Source organism: Emys orbicularis, chromosome 1, assembly GCF_028017835.1.
Source record: "Emys orbicularis isolate rEmyOrb1 chromosome 1, rEmyOrb1.hap1, whole genome shotgun sequence".
Lineage (NCBI taxonomy): Eukaryota > Metazoa > Chordata > Testudines > Emydidae > Emys > Emys orbicularis.
In genome coordinates this window covers 159,236,811-159,253,828 of record NC_088683.1, presented here as the reverse complement: position 1 = coordinate 159,253,828, position 17,018 = coordinate 159,236,811, and the positions used below count along the sequence as shown (strand labels likewise).

At 45.8% G+C, this 17,018-nt stretch overlaps 1 protein-coding gene across 1 annotated transcript; it reads left to right on the top strand.

The window, feature by feature from the left end:
* Positions 1-676: 676 nt before the first annotated feature.
* MAB21L3 (mab-21 like 3) lies at positions 677-16,112 on the top strand. Its single transcript, XM_065397471.1, has 7 exons — positions 677-729; positions 3,934-4,074; positions 6,995-7,066; positions 10,003-10,294; positions 13,238-13,419; positions 14,689-14,883; positions 15,879-16,112. The coding sequence occupies exons 1-7, from the start codon at positions 682-684 to the stop codon at positions 16,110-16,112; spliced, it is 1,164 nt and encodes a 387-aa protein (XP_065253543.1). The 5' UTR covers positions 677-681.
* The last annotated feature ends 906 nt before the right edge of the window (positions 16,113-17,018 follow it).

Genomic DNA, 17,018 nt, shown 5'->3' with positions numbered 1-17,018 from the left:
GCAGCTTTATATCTGTTTATTGTAAAGAAGGCGAAGCAAACTGCAGGCTGGGGACAGGCGGTGGGATGTTTACTGTCAATACAGCAGGAGAGAGAAAGGAAATACAAGGAGCAGAGGCCCTGGACTGCAACCCAAATGAGTGATCTGAATGTAAACATAGCAGTACAGCTACAGAAGGAAAGTGGGTGGATTGACCTCGACAAGGGAGTGTTTCTCTGTGTTTTGAAAGGGTTTATAAATGATCTAGTTAAGAGTTAGAAAAACAGGGAAGTGTTTGTGGCAATCAGAAAATAATGCTGGGCAGGAGAGCTCTGAATCCCCAACAGAGTCTGAAAGGTGCTTCAAATTCAGACCAAAGGCAAAGCAGTGTTTGGGATTTTTTATATATGTATATATGTTAAGAATCACCATTTTAAAATAATAATAATAAAACCAGAGCTTGAAAATATAATTGGACATATTTTTTCCTAGTAGGTTGAAACACATTGTAACACAAAACAGAAAAAACAAGCAAACCTCCCAGCTTGTCTCCCCTCTTCTCCATCCACAGAGGAATTAGGTGTCTTGGGTTTGCAAGGCAAGGAAGGCTGCAGACCAAAAGCTGGAAGTGGTTCTGAAACACCCAGAGCCAAGCAAGAGAATAAAATTTAAATTTTGGAGCACAAGGAAGAACATCCTACCATGAAACCATTCACAGAAGAAGATGTGGAATTTTACATCCAGAATAAGGTAAGTATTTGTGTGTATGTCTCTTCTCTGTCTCCACAAGTAGGGATGATCTTGAAAAGTTCAGAATTCAAGGGTTGGATGCTTGTCTGACTCTTGAGTCTTGGGACAAAATGGGACTTAAGTATCATGATAATAAGATTTCTAGTGACATTTCCAATGCTTCCCTTTCAGAACCTTAGCAAAGGGTTTGGTTTGGTGGCCTCTTAGCTTTTCCCTAGATGGTCATCCTGTCCCACTTCAGAACCAGTTTGTGTTTTGGGCTCTATCCTCCAAACTTGGAATTTCAAATGTGGTTACAGCTGGAGTTGTTTGTGTTTAGACCTAGGAGAGATTCTAGGGTTCATATTTATCCAGCCAAAAGCTCAGATTTGATAGAAGCAGACCCAAAAATATAGCAGCAAGGTTGTCTCTAGGGAAGATAATGCATGTGTTCAATAATTAGGGAGAGGTGGATAATACTAGAACTCACCTAATCCTTTTCCTAAACCTTGGATGCTTATCTAAACAAGCCATCTAACCTTTTTAAGAGAGCTAGGCAGGAACCAGGTTTCAATTTCATGGGAACTGCTCAGATTTTGAATTTTTTTTTTTCTGTTCTGAAATGGACCGAAATTGCCTGCACAATGAGAGATCATTTCAGGTCAATCAAAATGTTTTGTTCCAATTTCAACTTATATTTATATTTATATTATATTAAATACCAAAATTCAACAAAAAGTCATATTAAACAGAAAATCGAGGCTTCTGTTTTGAGAAGGTGGAAATGTTTTGCCCTTATCAGAACTCTGTTCATTTTTTTCTAAACTAAAGATCACTGAAATCAACACATCTTTGCAAAATGTTTCACTTTTAACAAATTGGTATTTTCCAATGGAAAAATGTTCCATCCAAAAATTTCCAGCCAACTCTGCCAATTAGTACTTCTCACTGTAAAGATTTCTATTGCAGGGTGACATAGGAGCCAGAGGGCACGGTTGTGCATAGAGAGATTTGTGATAGTGTATTGCCTCATCTGCTGCGGTACCGAGCACCAGAGGTAGCATTTAAATGGGGCCCAGAGCCACCAGAATTTTAGGTTCCACCAGAAGCTTTTCATCCCTCAGAGAGCGATTTTCTTTCCAGCAGCCTCCTAAGTGAGAAAGACAAGGTTCCAGTTATTAATCATCATTATTATTATGTATTAAATCATGTCACTTCACAGCCTGTTTGTTAAAACTTATAATCATATAATGAACCAGCACAGATACCATGTAATAATTTATGCATGTTAACTTAAATGGTTTTTTACAACTGGGTCTATTAAATGTATGGATTCTTCTCTCCACTCCTCGGTCATTGATCTTCCTCCCGAGGCAGGGCAGCAGCCAGCCACCAGCCTGCCTGCAAGCTACTCCCTGCTTTTTTTCTGAATCAGTGTTGTTAACCCACTCTTGTAGCAAAGAAAAAATCCAAATATGTATTGGATGGAGATGGAGGGATGAATTAGACCCAACCCCAACTCGGTTCCAGATCCCAAACCAAACCCGTTTTTGATATCCAAAATATTAATACATTGTTGTTCAGTTTTTAACATTTGCTTTGACACTCCCAAAGCTGGGATCTGGAAAGGGAAACACCAGTATATGGCGAAAGAGGCTGTTCGGCACAGTATTTATAACTGTGACGGGAAGTGGCAAACATCAGAGATCACATGGGAAAGCCGCTTCTCCCAAGACCTCCATCCTGTTTCTGCAGACCTAAGAGAGTCTGGGGCCCGAGGTTCATCTATTACTAGATATAGTAATAACCACCATGGCACTGGTGAGTTTTCAGACACACAGTACTCTAATGAAGAATGAATCAATAGCAACTAAGGTGTAGAGGTCAGAGGAGGTGACTGGGAGAGTAGACCTGGCTTTTATTCTTGTTTCTGTCAGAGATTTACTGTGTGTCACTTCCCCTCGCTGAGCCTCAGTGCTGTTATTACAAAATGTTGTGATTTCAAATCTGCAAATCGTTTGGTTGGGATTTTGGCTGCAGGTTCTGGTTGGTTTCATTTTCTCCCAATTAGTTCTGCTAACGCTGGCTGTTGAGTTTCTGCTGGGTGTGTTCCTCACTGCCTCTATCCTCATCATATAAGATCAGGCACCGGGATGAAGGGAAGCGCAGTGAACAGTCCTCACCCATCATCCTGCATAATGATCCCTGGATGGAGGAGTAATTAGACATATGTTAATTAACTTACTTAGTAATAGCAATGAACTAGCCTCAGAACGGTTTGGTGTGGATAAGCCTGCATCCCATATTGACAAATGTGTGAGGATCATGTGTGGAATATGCCAGTGTCCTTCACTAGGCATGGTCTTGTATATTCCTTCTGTTAAACCCTGAATAATTGACTCTGGCCTGTATCTTGTATCATCCCTGTATGACCCTGGCACTTGTGCTGGTGTGGGATGATTCATGTTGGTTCTTATTTATCTGGTTTGCCCATCCTGCACCTCAGTTCGTCCTCCACCTCCTCCATTCTACTGAAACTCGCGATAATCAATATTTTGGCTGATACTGCTTGACTGGAGGGAGAGTACAGCAAGGCACAGACTTCCTGTGAGAGCTTGTGGTTACCGCTGAGATCAGCACAGAGGAGGAACTTCAGCACCCTTTAGAAATGGAATTGCTCCTATGCTTCACACATGCAAGGCCACTGAGCCAAGTTCAGACCAGTCAGTTGAGTTGTGTCAGCCTACGCCAGGAATGAATTTGAGTCAGTGTTTTCTGTCACAGCATCAGTGGGCTTGACCCAGCAGAGAATATCTGAGCCACACAAGCTCCTAGGAGACTGCAGTTCCTGGATCAGTGACTGGCTAGCCTACGCAAAGGAAAAGCTGGGTAGTCTTAGGCCAAAACCAAAATCGGCCAAAGAATGGAGAAATTCCAAGATAATGAATTCTCTACCTACCCTTCCATACTGTAATACATTGCTGAGTGGCCTCATCTACTTTAGAGCCTCCAGCCAGAGCTCCATTATCACCAGATGGAGTAAGCTGGCAATTATCAAGAGGAGAACTCTAAACTTTTATTGCCCAGAGTTCTGTATGCAAACCCATGTGTGCACACAGGTGCACACACATTTCAAGATGCCCCAGGTTCAGGTGATCTCTTGGCTGGAGATAGAGATTGTTTGCAGTTAGTCATGATGTAAAGTTACTTGCTTGATGTCTACAGGTGGAACAGCGACACCACCTGGTGTCTAAGACAGTGGATGAGGTGCAGAAGATCATCCAACAGCTGACTGCAGAAATCAGCTACAGGGACACGCGATTTCAGGCCATCTCCAACTCTGGTGTGCACAACGAGAATTTTAGGGTAAGGGCGAAAGGTTTAGTGTACCGTCTGGTGAGCTGCATGCAATGAGTTGGTGGTTCACCCCTGTTCATAGTGGGCAAGTATCCATATCACAAACAAACACCATAGTTGGCACATTGTCACCTTTACTGGCAGTCTCAGCCGAGAAGCCACGGTCTGAAGGGACTGTGGAGACTGAATTCCCTTGTTCCTGCTACAGGAGGATCTGGCAAGGCAAGATTAAGGAGTTGGGTAGTTTGCCTTGCTACTGCGGCCATGTGTAACATGGATAACCAAAGGACTTCTGTTACCAGGGGAGGTCTCCGAGATTTTACTCATAAGCTGGAATTTTTCCATTTTCATCATGAGGATGTAAATTTGATGGTGGGAAAAGTGAAACTTCCCCCTGGATCAGACTGTCAGATACTCACCAAAATAATAACGTTCACTCTCAACTCTGCCAGTGTGAAGACTGGTTATTTCATGTGGCTCTTTAAGTCAGAAATAAATCAGTTTAATAATGAAAGAATAATAATAAATTTGAACAGACCTTTTCATCTGAAGAGCATTATGTTACTATAGTTATGCATTATAGACCCCATTACTGAAATGCAGCCACTTCTTGGGTGGAACAAAGCAACTGAGTAAAAGCACAGAGCAATCTTTGCAATAGTTTGGGGCAGAAAGTGGAAAAAAATTAGTGTATGTGATTGAAGCTTCAATGGGTATTTGGGGAGGCAGAACATGATTACCTGAGTTGGAATTTGGCTATGCTCTGGGGCACGCAGTCTTAGTCATTCTTAGGCCATTTTTGAAATATGGCATCTCCAGCAGCACAGTACTCCACGGCAACAGTACTGATCCACAGAGAAGAGTGCCCCATTCTGAACAACAAACACCACTTGGTGCATCATTCAGCTGGTCCCCCAAACTGACCTAGACCAATCCCGCTTAACATGCAAGATGTGGCAAGATCCCAGTCCAAGATGGAATGGCTGCTGAAGCCTGCAAAAAAAAAAAAAGCAAGATAATCTTTTTGGGGGGGAGTAATCAGGAATTACTATAGGTAAACTTGATCTGACCAATCTCTGCCCAAGTGAGACCCTGAAAACTTAACTATCTATAAAGTGGCCAGTGTATTATCCATATTTAACTAAATCCAGTGCTAAAAATCTGCATGTTATAGTCAAGTTGCAGGGGAAGGGCAGGGGGGGAATGTAACTGTTTGTTAACTATATTGTGTAGGAATGGAGTTGTAAAAGATGTATTTATAAGAGATGACAGTTAGCTCAGGGCACTAGCTACTCCTGCTTCCAAAACAAAGCCCATAAAGTTATTGCTGTGACTGCCCCTGGGAGAGTAATGTGGTTGAAAAGACATCCGAGCACATGCCAGTCTGTGTTTGATGCTGGGAGTGGACAATGGGATGGATCACTCAGTGACTGCCTGTTCTGTTCATTCCCTTTGAAGCACCTTCCACTGCTGGAAGACAGGATATTGTACAAGATCAAATGGACCATTGGTCTGACCTAGTATGGCCGTTCTTATGTTCCTTTCAGGAGAACTTTTGGGGTGTTGCTTTTGGGAACAGGAATCATTTAATATGGTGGGATCCCAATTGTTGGGAAAATCCAGACATCCATGTTGTACTTTAAGCATTCCTAACTGTGTTCTTCCAGAAATAGAGCTGGACAAGAAATTGTTTTCCTGTCTTGGGAAGATTTTTTCAGATTTCCCATCCTGAATCAGGACAAAAAGTCAACGTTTTGAAAATGTTCACAAACTAAAAATCTGGGGGGGGGGGGAATCAGTTTAGGTCAACTGAAACATTTTGTTTTGATAAAATATAAGATTTGTTTTGATTTTGACCTTTTTTATTTTAAAAACTATTTTTAGTATACATGAACTTAAACTTGGAACTGAAAAGTCATGTTGAACCAAAAAAATGGAACTTTTCATTTCAACAATTTCAAAAAAAAATTTTAAAAAAAATTTCAAGAGGAGGAATTTGTCGAAACTGACCCTTTCTCTTTCACGAAAAGTTTTAGTTTTGACAAATTGGCATTTTTTGACAGTAAATAATTTTGTTGAAGAATTCCTGATCAGTCCTACCCAGAAACTGTTCAGTGCAAGTATGTCAAAGGCTCTTGCCAAAGCAAATCTCCCCTGCTCCTGGTAGCCAGATGCTCCAGTGTGGACATGGTTTATTCTTCAGAAAAGGGCCTTATTTTCATCTCCCTGCCCAGTATTTGCACTGTTTATTTCCTGTGCCTGCCAGTGGGAGTTCTTCAGAGATAGCAGCTATAACAGGCCCAAGAATGTGAATTTATTACAGGTCAAAATTTCAGAAAACAACAATTACAGGTAATCAATCACCTCATACACCCAACAAAAAGGGAACATACCCCATGATTGTCATCAGGAAATAGTACTCTAGTGGCTACATCTGTCCAGTTGGTGGATTGCACAGGGAGAGATTTAATCAGGTCTCAAGCCTTTCACATATAGGTCACTGATTCAGATATTATTGCCTGTACTAAAGGAGTCAGGGGTCTCATTTCATTTTCTAGCGGAGAGATTCTAGATTGCAAAACCACCGTCACACAGTTGACACCACGTTGGCGGCCTCAACACAATTCCTACGGCTTCAACAAGCTGTAGAGATGGGACTCCCCTCCCGCAGTCGGGGTGGTCAATCCGGGGCACGTGGGACAGCTTGAGGGGCGTTGGTGAGGCAGAGTTGGGCAGCTTAGCTCCCTCTCCAGAGCTGTCAGCGTGGCACTTCCCACCAGTGTATTATCTCTGTGGACAATAGCTGGGCAACCTTTTCTTTATTATTAGGCTCGGCGGAAACTCCAAAATGCCGCAAGAACTAACTGTATGGCACGTGCTTTCTCTCCATGTTCTGTATACTTCTTATTTTCCTCTCTGCTTCTCTCAGGATCAGCCAGCTTTACTGGCCAAGTGGTCCGCTCTGCTTCGGGGGAAACGCCCATTCCACCCATCTGTCCAGGTACAAATACCTCACACCGACTCCTCCAAACAGTTGCCCCCATGCCTGCTTCATCCTCATCCATCCCTCTTCTCCAGACACTAGATCCCTCACCCGCATAGCCAATCTCCCCTCTGACCTTCCCAGCCTCCTTGCAAGGGAGCTCGGAGCACAGGACCCTTGTTTCTAACTTACTACTTCCTTCTTGCTATACCCTAAGGAATGCTTTGCATTTTGCCAGGAGCCCAAGGGCTGGGCTGCATCTAATTCGCATAACTTTAGCAACTGTTTTTTTATACAGAGGAATGGGCCCCAGACTACAGGTGCCAGCATAGATTGCTCTAGTTTGCTCCCAGTGGCTTTGCTCAGATAAAAGTGGCACATGGCATGCTGGGGCTTGTAGTACGTACAGGCTGCACAGAATGTCCATATGAAAGACAAAGGTGGGTGTGAGTCCTATTCAGCCAATGGGCTGAAATGTGAATGCACCTATTCCATTATTGCTAACTCTCGCGGTTCTGTCTAGAGCCTTTTGATATTTGGTGTTTTCTGCTAAAGCCCCATCTGCAGGAGTCTTGTGATTCCATGAGACTCTCAGATTTCATCTGAAAAACAAAAAAGTACATTTCTAGTGCTCACGGTTGCAGAGAAAAGCTTGAAAGCTCGACTTGAGTGCAGCCCCCGGGGCTCAGAAACCGGAAGGCGAATATAAAGAACCCCCCAGATCATTACTATTTTGTTTAAATCTCATGATCTCTTATGGCTCGACTCATGATTTTTGAAAGTTTGGGAATGGCAACGCGGTTGTTCAATACACTGGGGCTTGCTCACCCCATCTCCAGCCTTCTGAAAAGTGAGATTGATGTATGACGTTAGCCAACACAGATTCAATAAAGTGTCATTCACTGAGGCCCTGCTGTTATTTTTAGTCTGATTTTTGAGGTAGGAGTGATCATGTGGCACAAAGCAGCCTTGCCCAGAGGCCATGCACACACAGATTCTCTCCCAAGCCAGGACAGCCTGAAGAAGTGAGATTTTAAAATATCTCATTGAAACACACCGCCGGAGAATCCTTCATCATGAGAGAGAGCGGCCTTACAACACTTTAAGAGTAATTCGATGTGACGAGTGAGTCTGATTGAGCAAGGCTTACGCGGTGGCTGAGTTCACACTGGGACCTGGGACCTTTGTCCTTGGCTCGGATCACTGGATCAGTGTTTCTTAGCCTGTGGATCACTGGTAATTCACTAGGAGGGGAGCATTTGTGGTTCCCAGGTGCATCAGAACAATTCCATTACAATCAGGGTGAGCAGGTAAAAGTAGACGTCCTAGAATGGAAAACGGCTGGGGGAAAATTGATTCTGTCCTGCATGATTTTTTCTGTGCAGATGTGATTAAGGAAATGCATTGTAAAATAAGCCAGTCATTCCATGAAAGCTGCTGCATTCTGTTCTTATGGAGTGTAGCATGTAGGTCCTAGATTGGCTTTGCTTATTTCTCAACACCCAGAAACAAAAATATTTCTTGTGGGGTCCATTTTGTTCTGAAATTTCCTGTGGTGACTGTCCTCTTTCCTCCTCCTGCCCTTATATAAACGGGGAACTGGATTTGACTAACACAGGTTTCCGCAGTTGCATTTGCAATTTCTATGCTTCCTGCTGGTAGGCTTTGTTTTAAAAAATCCTACCGTGTCCAGCAGCATTACCCTATGTCAGTGGAGCTACCAAGAGTGTCACTACAGTGCTTTGGACCATTCCTGGAGAATGGCGTAGTGTTTTGTTTTTTCCTTGGGGTAACCACCTTCCAGCAATTGCTGTCAGTTTAGATTCTGTTTCTCTAGTAGGTTTTCCCCTAATAATATCAGGGTGAGTTATGATTAGTGATAAGCAAAGCTGAAAAGCTTTAGAGTTCAGACTGTTAAATGTCTGGATGTTTTAGCCACGTTGTTTGGACCGAGAGAGCCGAGATGGTTCAATACTCCAAAAACAGTGTTAGGAAACATTTGTTCAAATTCTGAGTAGCTAATAGGTTTGACTTTGTTCATTCCCCTGCTAATTCACTATTCACAAAGAGCTTTTTATAGGAGAATGGTTGTTCTTCACATGAAAACCATATTGATATGCAAGCAAGACTAGTGGCTATTTGTTATTTATCAACTTGTTTATTACACTCGTGTGTTAAAAGTTTGTCACCCAATCAAAGAGCAGAAACAATTCCGTGTGACATAGGTGACCAGACTACTGGATTCTCTTCCTGGTTCTGCCACTGACTCACTGTGTGGCCTTGGGAAAGTCACTTCACTTTTCTCTGTTTCAGCTTCCCCATCTGTGAGATGGGGACAATATTTCCCTACCACAAATCAGTCTGTAAAAGGCTTATTTTACTAATGTCTTTAAGGGACTTTGGGATTCTTGGGTGAAAGGGGCTAAAGAAGTGAGCATTGACATTATTATTACTACTAACAATCTCTAGGCCAATCTCTAGAAATAATTCTCAGGCAATAATTTACACATATCTTGCCTTCTGTCCTAGCATCTCTCTCTGTACCTGCATCTTTTGCAATTGCAGATCTAACCGTGGAAGATTATGGATCCAACGAAGGGTGAGGAGGGGAAGGTGGAGGGAGAGGTAACAAATCAGCCAACGGTGTTCCGATTTGACGTTGGTAGCATTGCCCATGATGGTCACTTCAGCTTCCTTCTAATGATAGTTTTCTCATTTTGTGAACCTAAATAGCACATGGCTGACACATTCTAGCCTCCAGCCTTATTCTAAGACAGTGTCCTAGCCAGATAGGCTCGGAGTGGGACGTATCTGCACTTAGCTGCTTCCATTCCAGCGTGACTTTCCCTTTTGCTCAGAAGCCCCAGTGATTCTACCTGCTGTGACCATGTTCCCCGCATCCAGGTTGTAAATCTGCCCTCATTTCCTCTCTCAATCTCTCTGAACTCTTCTAGGTCTTAGCACCCAGCCACTTCCTCATCACAGTCCCACTGCGCGGCCTGACAGGGTACCGGGAGCACCAGGTACGGCACTGGCGGTATTACACCGTGCATGGGGCAAAGCTCCTTTCCCCAGTACGGGACCCAGAGGAGCTGCAGCAGTGGCTGGAGGTGGAGCAGTTCTCAAAGAGCCTGCAGCAGTGGCATGAGACAGAGGTGAACATCGAAGGTGATCTCGTTCCAGCCAAGGTCCTTGCCATCTTCAGGGAGTTGATGGAGAAGTCAATTACCTCCTGTAACCTCTCCAGTGAGTTTAGCGGGAAAGGTGTGAAGGGAATCCGCCTCTCAAGTGCAGTCCTCTGACAGGGGACTGTGATCACTACCCATAGTGGGTGTTTGGCCACTTGCCTCATTCCTTGTGAACAGAGATTGGCTCACACACCCCACAGCTGAGGAGACACTGGCCCATGATGAAGATGACTTCCATTTTCACAAGTAAGACCTCTCAACCCAGGTTCAGATTACAAGCTCTCAGTGCTCAGGGATGTTCGGATTTTCTGTTATGAATTTGGACCCCATCCTCCCTCAGCACCACCCCAAAAAATCAACTAACATTTTCTTTTGCCTACATTTTCAGAAAATAATCTGCTTTTCTGCTGGGCCAGAAACTATGTGGGTCCTATAGGCCTTCTAGGCTTCTCCAACCCAAGCTACAGAGCTTCCATGGGGTGTCCTTGTGCCCTCTGCAGAGGGGAAGCGCTGGTACCTCTTGCCTACAAATGTCTTTAAATGAAGGCAGTTGAGGTTGAAACCTGTGTCCATGGCCAGCTGGTGTTTAAGTCCGTTCCTTTCTGGGTCTAGACCAACCAGAAAGACACTCTGTGATGATGTGGATGAAGGTTAGGACAGTGAATGGGGAGAGGATTGTGAATGGTACTGGGAGGCAGGGGCACCCCCAGGTACTTTTGACATGGTACGCCCCAGGGCTCCCTGCTGCCCTCTCCCAGCCAGCTCTCCCATGGGGGCACTCGCCACAACTCTTGAGGCTGTCGCTGAGTGTGTCCTGTGGGCAGAGCAGAGGGGACCTGGGCTGTTGTGGGGTGAGGCTGGGTAGGGAGCCTGGTGCAGGAGCCAGCCCCGTGGTAGTGGTGAGCAGAAGCAGTGCTGGCTGCCACTTCAGGTTTGGCCCCATGACCGCTCAATTATGGCGGGGGTGAGAGAGTGGCAGGGCCAAAATTGAGTGAGCGGCATTGCGACCTGGTGCATGGGGGTTGCAGCGCCACTCAGGTTTGGATGCAGGGGTTGTGGGGCCAAACCTGAGTGGTGCTGCAACCCCCGTATACCATGTTGCAATGCCGCTCACTCAGTTTTGGCCCTGCTGCCCTCCCATCATGATGCAGGGATGGCGGGGTCAAACCTCAGTGGGCAGTGGGGCAACCAGCACTGTTCCCCCCCACCACTGTTGTGGGAAGGGCCTGATGCTGACGCCTTGCCGCCCCTGCCAATGGCATGCACCGTGTGTAATGTGCCTTCGGCTGCAGGCACCACTGCTTGGAGGTGAACAGTCCCCCAGAGAAGCCCGAGGCTTTCATAGCTTTGCAACTTGTAGTATTGAGCAGCTGCCTGGCAGAGCTTCTCCTTCAAGCAAAACCCTTTGTTATCTTTATTCAGACTTTAGACCAATACTGGCTATGCCCAGGCTGCTCCCATCCCATCCTGCTTCGAGGTAATGTCACCGGGGGTCACTTGCAGCAGCACTGCTGCTACCTCTCATAGGCAGCTCCAAAATATGTGTTTACATCCCAGCCTTCCATACAAAAGAAATTGAAGAATTGATTGCAGATGTGATGTGCTTTGTGCTGTGTTTTAAACACTCCTTTAGAGCTGTGGCTGCAGTCACCTCTAACTGCTAGCTTATGGGAGGCCACCTTAATAATAAAAAATAATCATACTTAGCAATTGTCATCTTTGAAGCACTTTACTGGCTTAAACTTATTAAACCCACACACTCTGGTGTGAGTAAGTATTATCATCTCCATTCTTTAGCTGGGGAAACTGAGGCACATTGGTTGTATCTTGTCCAAGGCTGACCTCAGACCATGTTGCCTCTCTTCTAAGGACAACTTTACCTTTCGGTGGGATGACGCTGCATCCCAGCATTGCAAATGCATGGATGCAACGTTCCCTACCCAGATGTAACTCTGGATTTTGGAGAGACCTGTTAAAATCAAACTCAGTGTTCAACCAACTCATTTAGCAACTCATTCCTATAGCAAATATTTATTACTATTGAGGGGGATGGAGTAAAGAAAAAAAAAATCCCACCACCAAGCAGATGCTATGGCTTGGCAGAAAAGTCAAATGTTTTGTTTGCTTGCCTCAGATATTTTACTTATGTGGAAGGCAACGTGTCAGGGCGAAAACCTAACATTTTTTAAAGCAACAGCTCCCAAACTGTTGGTTCATCAAAGATGTCTGGGCATATGGTGCTGACTCCTCTGGAACACAACAGATGGGAGAAGAGATGGACTGAAGTAGGACAGTGTGATTAACTGTTTTCAAATAGGACAAACTCTGCCAAAGACAGCTTAAGTTACCTAAACACTTCCCTGATTTCATTGTTGCCTCTTTGCCGCGCAGTAGCAGATTTGGAGGCTTTGCAGTGCCTCAATTTGCCATTGTCACTTCAGACTGGTCAGACTGTCCACTGGAGTTGGCTTCCATGTAAGTTCCCAGCCAGACCAGAGTATGCCTAACTCACACAATATCCTTAATAACCACTAGGGGCAGAGAAAAGCCTCACAACAGAGTTCATGGATGTGGACTTCCCCTAAAGATGAGAGGGTCTTTGAAGCTGAGGTTTCAATTGAGACCCTTTCCTACTCAGACTCACTGAGCTCCCTTGCTTCCTCTTGTGTCCGTGGGTTGTTGGAGACGTTTAGGTTGCAGCAATTCTGCTCCTCTTTATCTTGGGCTGGTCTTATGATTTGCTTGGCCCCACACAAAGGGTCGAGGTTGAGGGGGGAAACAAGATGTTGAGTTGCTGCCTCTTCCTCCTCTTCTCCTGGTGCCCCAGGGGGATCCAGGTGGTGAGTTGTTTTCTTTGGTCCCATTGTTGGAAAGTGAGAGTTGAACCAGGCCCCTGAGCGGCAGGGTTCGCAAGGGATACAAAGCCCCGAACGGCCTCTTGCTTGGCCTGTGCAGAAGGTCAGACCTGTCTTTATCATCTCCTCTCGTCGTCCCTTCCCAGGTAAAGTCAGCATTCTGGAGAGTTTCAGCTCGGTGGTTCGAGTTGCTGTGGAGACACCAGACTCCCAGGTAGAGGTGGAGCTGGTCCCTACTGTGGAAATCCCAACCTGCTGGCCTGAGAAAGCCCGGTGGCCCCGCTGCTTCAAGCGCTGGCCTTCCCAGGAGAAAGTGCAGTGCATCAAGGTACAAAGCAGGGGGCGCAGGAGGGGGACTTAAAGGGCAAGTAACGCTGTGAAAGGTCTTACCATGTTGTCGAAAACCTCTCACAACTGGGAGCTGGGAAACCTGCTGGAACTCTCAGAAGATATCGGCATTAAATGGTTCTGAGCAGCACAAAGGTCGAGGCACACCCTTGTCAGGGTGGCTTGACCCAAATCAGAACAGCAGCATTTTCTACCCACTTGTTACTCATTTAGCACAGATGTAAATAATGACACAAGGTGCAAGACAGGGGAGAAGTAGGCCCTTTATGGGGCGGATGAGACACCATTTTCCATCAGGCACCGAGAGCTCTGTTGACTTCCATAGTCTGCAGCTAATGCTCCCCAGAGGAGGATGAGTGCCAAGCAGCCAGTACTGGATTTCCAATTAGAGGCATCATTCTCTTTCTAGGTGGGTCAGCCTTAAGGTTTCAGATCGCCCTGTTCTGTATCCGTCTAAAATGATCTTCCTGACCTGAAATCAGACCTAGAAAGAACTTGAGAAAGAGTCATGCTTCTTAAATGCCCGGAAGGGCTACTTTCTTTAGTAAAAACATCTGAATACTTAGAAATGCTTAGAAGTGTACTAGTTTTCTTAATATTCGTGTTTGTGAATCCTGTGCAGGTTTGATAATGTATGGAACAGTATAGACAGATGTTGTGCAAGACTCCCCACGCCTCTCCCCCAGCTCTGCCAAGGCCACTCAATCCTGACCAGCACCATCCTTGTAGTTCTGGTCTTATCACTCTGCCTCTTACTGTCACACACACACCCCTCTCTGCACAGGCCCCTCAGTCTTGTCCTGCCCTGTACATGGTGAGTCCTGTCTTACACCACTGGCAGAGCTCTGGCCACCTCGGTCCTGATGTACTGAGCCTCCTCCTGCTGTTCTAGTCCAGGGATTTCCCATGTAACTCAATTGCCTTTTCATCCTGACCTGCAGTGGGCCCTGCTGTGCTATTACCACATCCCCAGACAGTTCTGCCAGTGCAGCACTGCTTGCAGCTCCCCATTCTCCTTTGGCGCTGGGTCTCTCTGGGGTGAGTAATATCCACGTGAGGAACTGGCCTGGTTTGATGTGGACAGACGTTCACTGGGAATTAGGAAACCCAAACTTACTGTCCCTTGTAACTCAGTCCATAATGCACAACCAGATCTCAAGTGGTAACAGGCAGGTGCAGTGGATCCTTCCCTTATCCTCCCTTCATGCTGCTCTGAAGTTAAGTTTGCTTCTCCCCCGTTCTTCTGCAGTCATTTGGCTTTAATCTCCTGGCCCGTTCCAATTACCACTGGCAGCTGGGCTTCTCCCGAGCTGAGCGCCTGCTGATAGAGGGCCTTGACGAGGACGGTGGCTGCCGCATGAAGTGCTTCCGAGTCATGAGACAAATGAAGGAGGATGTCTGGTGTACAGGAAATAAGCCAATCCTGACGACCTATCACCTACAGGTGTGTATAGCAGGCAAGAGTGGTGAGGTCAGCAGAGAGGAGTTTAGGGCGGGGTGGGGGAATATACTGTCGTCAGGAGAGAGCAGCAACCAAACAGAGTCTTTGCTGTGGGACGCCTGTAGCAACAATTGTAATACAATAATTGTATAGCGCCCCCTAGCTAACACCGAAGGTAACGACCGTCACCACATTACTCTTTTCCTTACATGGTGTGAGAATTGTTGTTTATCTACATTCCATACAAAAAGATTGTTAAAAGAACATTATGGTTGCACGGTTACAGGTAAACACACAAAAGTCAGGCAGTCTCAGAGTTGAGGCTGCCCATGCTACCTTAAGTCCACATATGCATTACAATACAGTTTTCAACTGCATGATCACACACTATTTCTTGACCAATATCATATATTATACTCTATTTTCCCTGCTACAACCTAACCCAGTTTGCATTTCTACTGAGACTTATGTCTGAGGAGCTCAAAGTTTTTACCCAGTCATGCTCACAACACCCTCTCTGAGGTAGCAAGGTAGGTACAGTGGTAGGAAACAAGCACAGAAAGGGGAAGTGGCTTGCCCAGGGTCACACAGTGAATGCCAGTGGTGGTGGTGGTCACTGGTTCCAATCCTGCCGAGGTCAGTAGTGACTGAAAATTGTTCCCAATGGATGGCTGTTTGGTGACCTCTGAAATGAATTTGGTGGGTCTCACTCACCAGCCCCTGGTGAACTGGTGTCCACATAATAAAACCCACCGTTGGTATCCTTGTTGGCATGGCAATTAGAGAGGAGGGCCAGGATTGACTTAGCATGATCCCTCTGTGTCAGGGGGGAGGTAAAGTGACAGGAGACGCTTGCGTTGCCATTGCCTTCAGTCTCCAGGGCAGTCACTCCAGCACTTTTCATCAGCAGTAAAATTACCTTCGCTAATTGTGTGAATCTTTGGCAGAATCCCTGTAACATCTCTCCTTCCTCCTCCCCTCCCATCTGCCTCTTGCAGATGGTGCTGTTCTGGACATGTGAGAAGTACCCACGCACCAAGGACTGGCGCTGCTTCCGGGAAGGCTTCCTGCGCATGGTGAAGAAGCTCCACAAGTGCGTGAGCCAGCACTTCCTGAAGCATTACTTTGTCAGGGGCACCAACCTGCTTAAGTATGCCAACACCAGCGACCTGGACCTAGTGGCAGGCAAGCTCGCCGTCTTCCTGGAGAACCCCGTGCTCTGCCTGGACTGAGGCAGGGAGAACCTGCTGTCCCAATCTTGTTTTACGCCCTCGTCCCTCTTGTTGTCTGTAGTTGTTCTTCCTGCCCTTTCAGTAGATGCTGTGACCTTGAACATGAGACGTGTGGCACGTGCAGTATGGAAGAGAAGAGTCAAACTGAGAGCAGTGAGAGGACAAAACTATCTGTAGGGTTTGCTTGATGTCCAGTCATTGCAATTTGCTTTCTACAGCTTGAGCTGCCTGTCTTGGAGCCATTGCCATCCAGATCCCCAAAACAAGCCAGACCACTCATAGGCCAAAATGCAGAGTGGTCTAGAGCAGGGGACTAGCAATCAGGAGACCTTACTCTGCCACCTACTCGCTGTGAGACTTTGTGTTCATCACTTGACTCCTCTATGCTGCCTCCTTGCCCATCTGTAAAATGGAATTAATACCTACCTACCTGACAGCATTGTTGTGAGACTGAATGAATGTTTGTACAGTGCATTGAGATACGCAGATGGAAACCTCGGTACAATCACAAGGAGTTATTGTTAGAGCCAGTCTCTCTCATCTCCCTCCACAATTAAATGTGGGTCCCGCCCTCACTGTAAAGAGAGTTTAATTGGTAAGTGTTGAATAGTTCAGTTACTGGTTTTTGCCTTTCCCTCGTGGTCTTTCTCTCAAGTTTTTCTTGGGGCAGGCGCCCCGGGTTTGCCTTTGCCACCCATGCTAGTGCCATGCCGTCAGCCCCCTGGCGGTGTTTGCTGTGACAGAGCTCTCTAGCACATCTGGCTCTGCCCACCTGTCTGGGGGACGAACCGATCTCTCACCTTTTAGCACCTGTATATTTTTGGGTGCTGTTAGAGACAGAAGGAGAATTTTTCAAAGGTTCCTAGTTGCAGAGGATTCCAGAGCTTTCTATATATAATATATAAA

Coding starts and splice junctions, on each gene's coding strand:
- MAB21L3 (XM_065397471.1), top strand. CDS start 682: ATGAAACCATTCACAGAAGAAGATGTGGAATTTTACATCCAGAATAAG. Junction 4,075..6,994: donor TGCACAACGAGAATTTTAGG/GTAAGGGCGAAA, acceptor TGCTTCTCTCAG/GATCAGCCAGCTTTACTGGC. Junction 10,295..13,237: donor TACCTCCTGTAACCTCTCCA/GTGAGTTTAGCG, acceptor GTCCCTTCCCAG/GTAAAGTCAGCATTCTGGAG.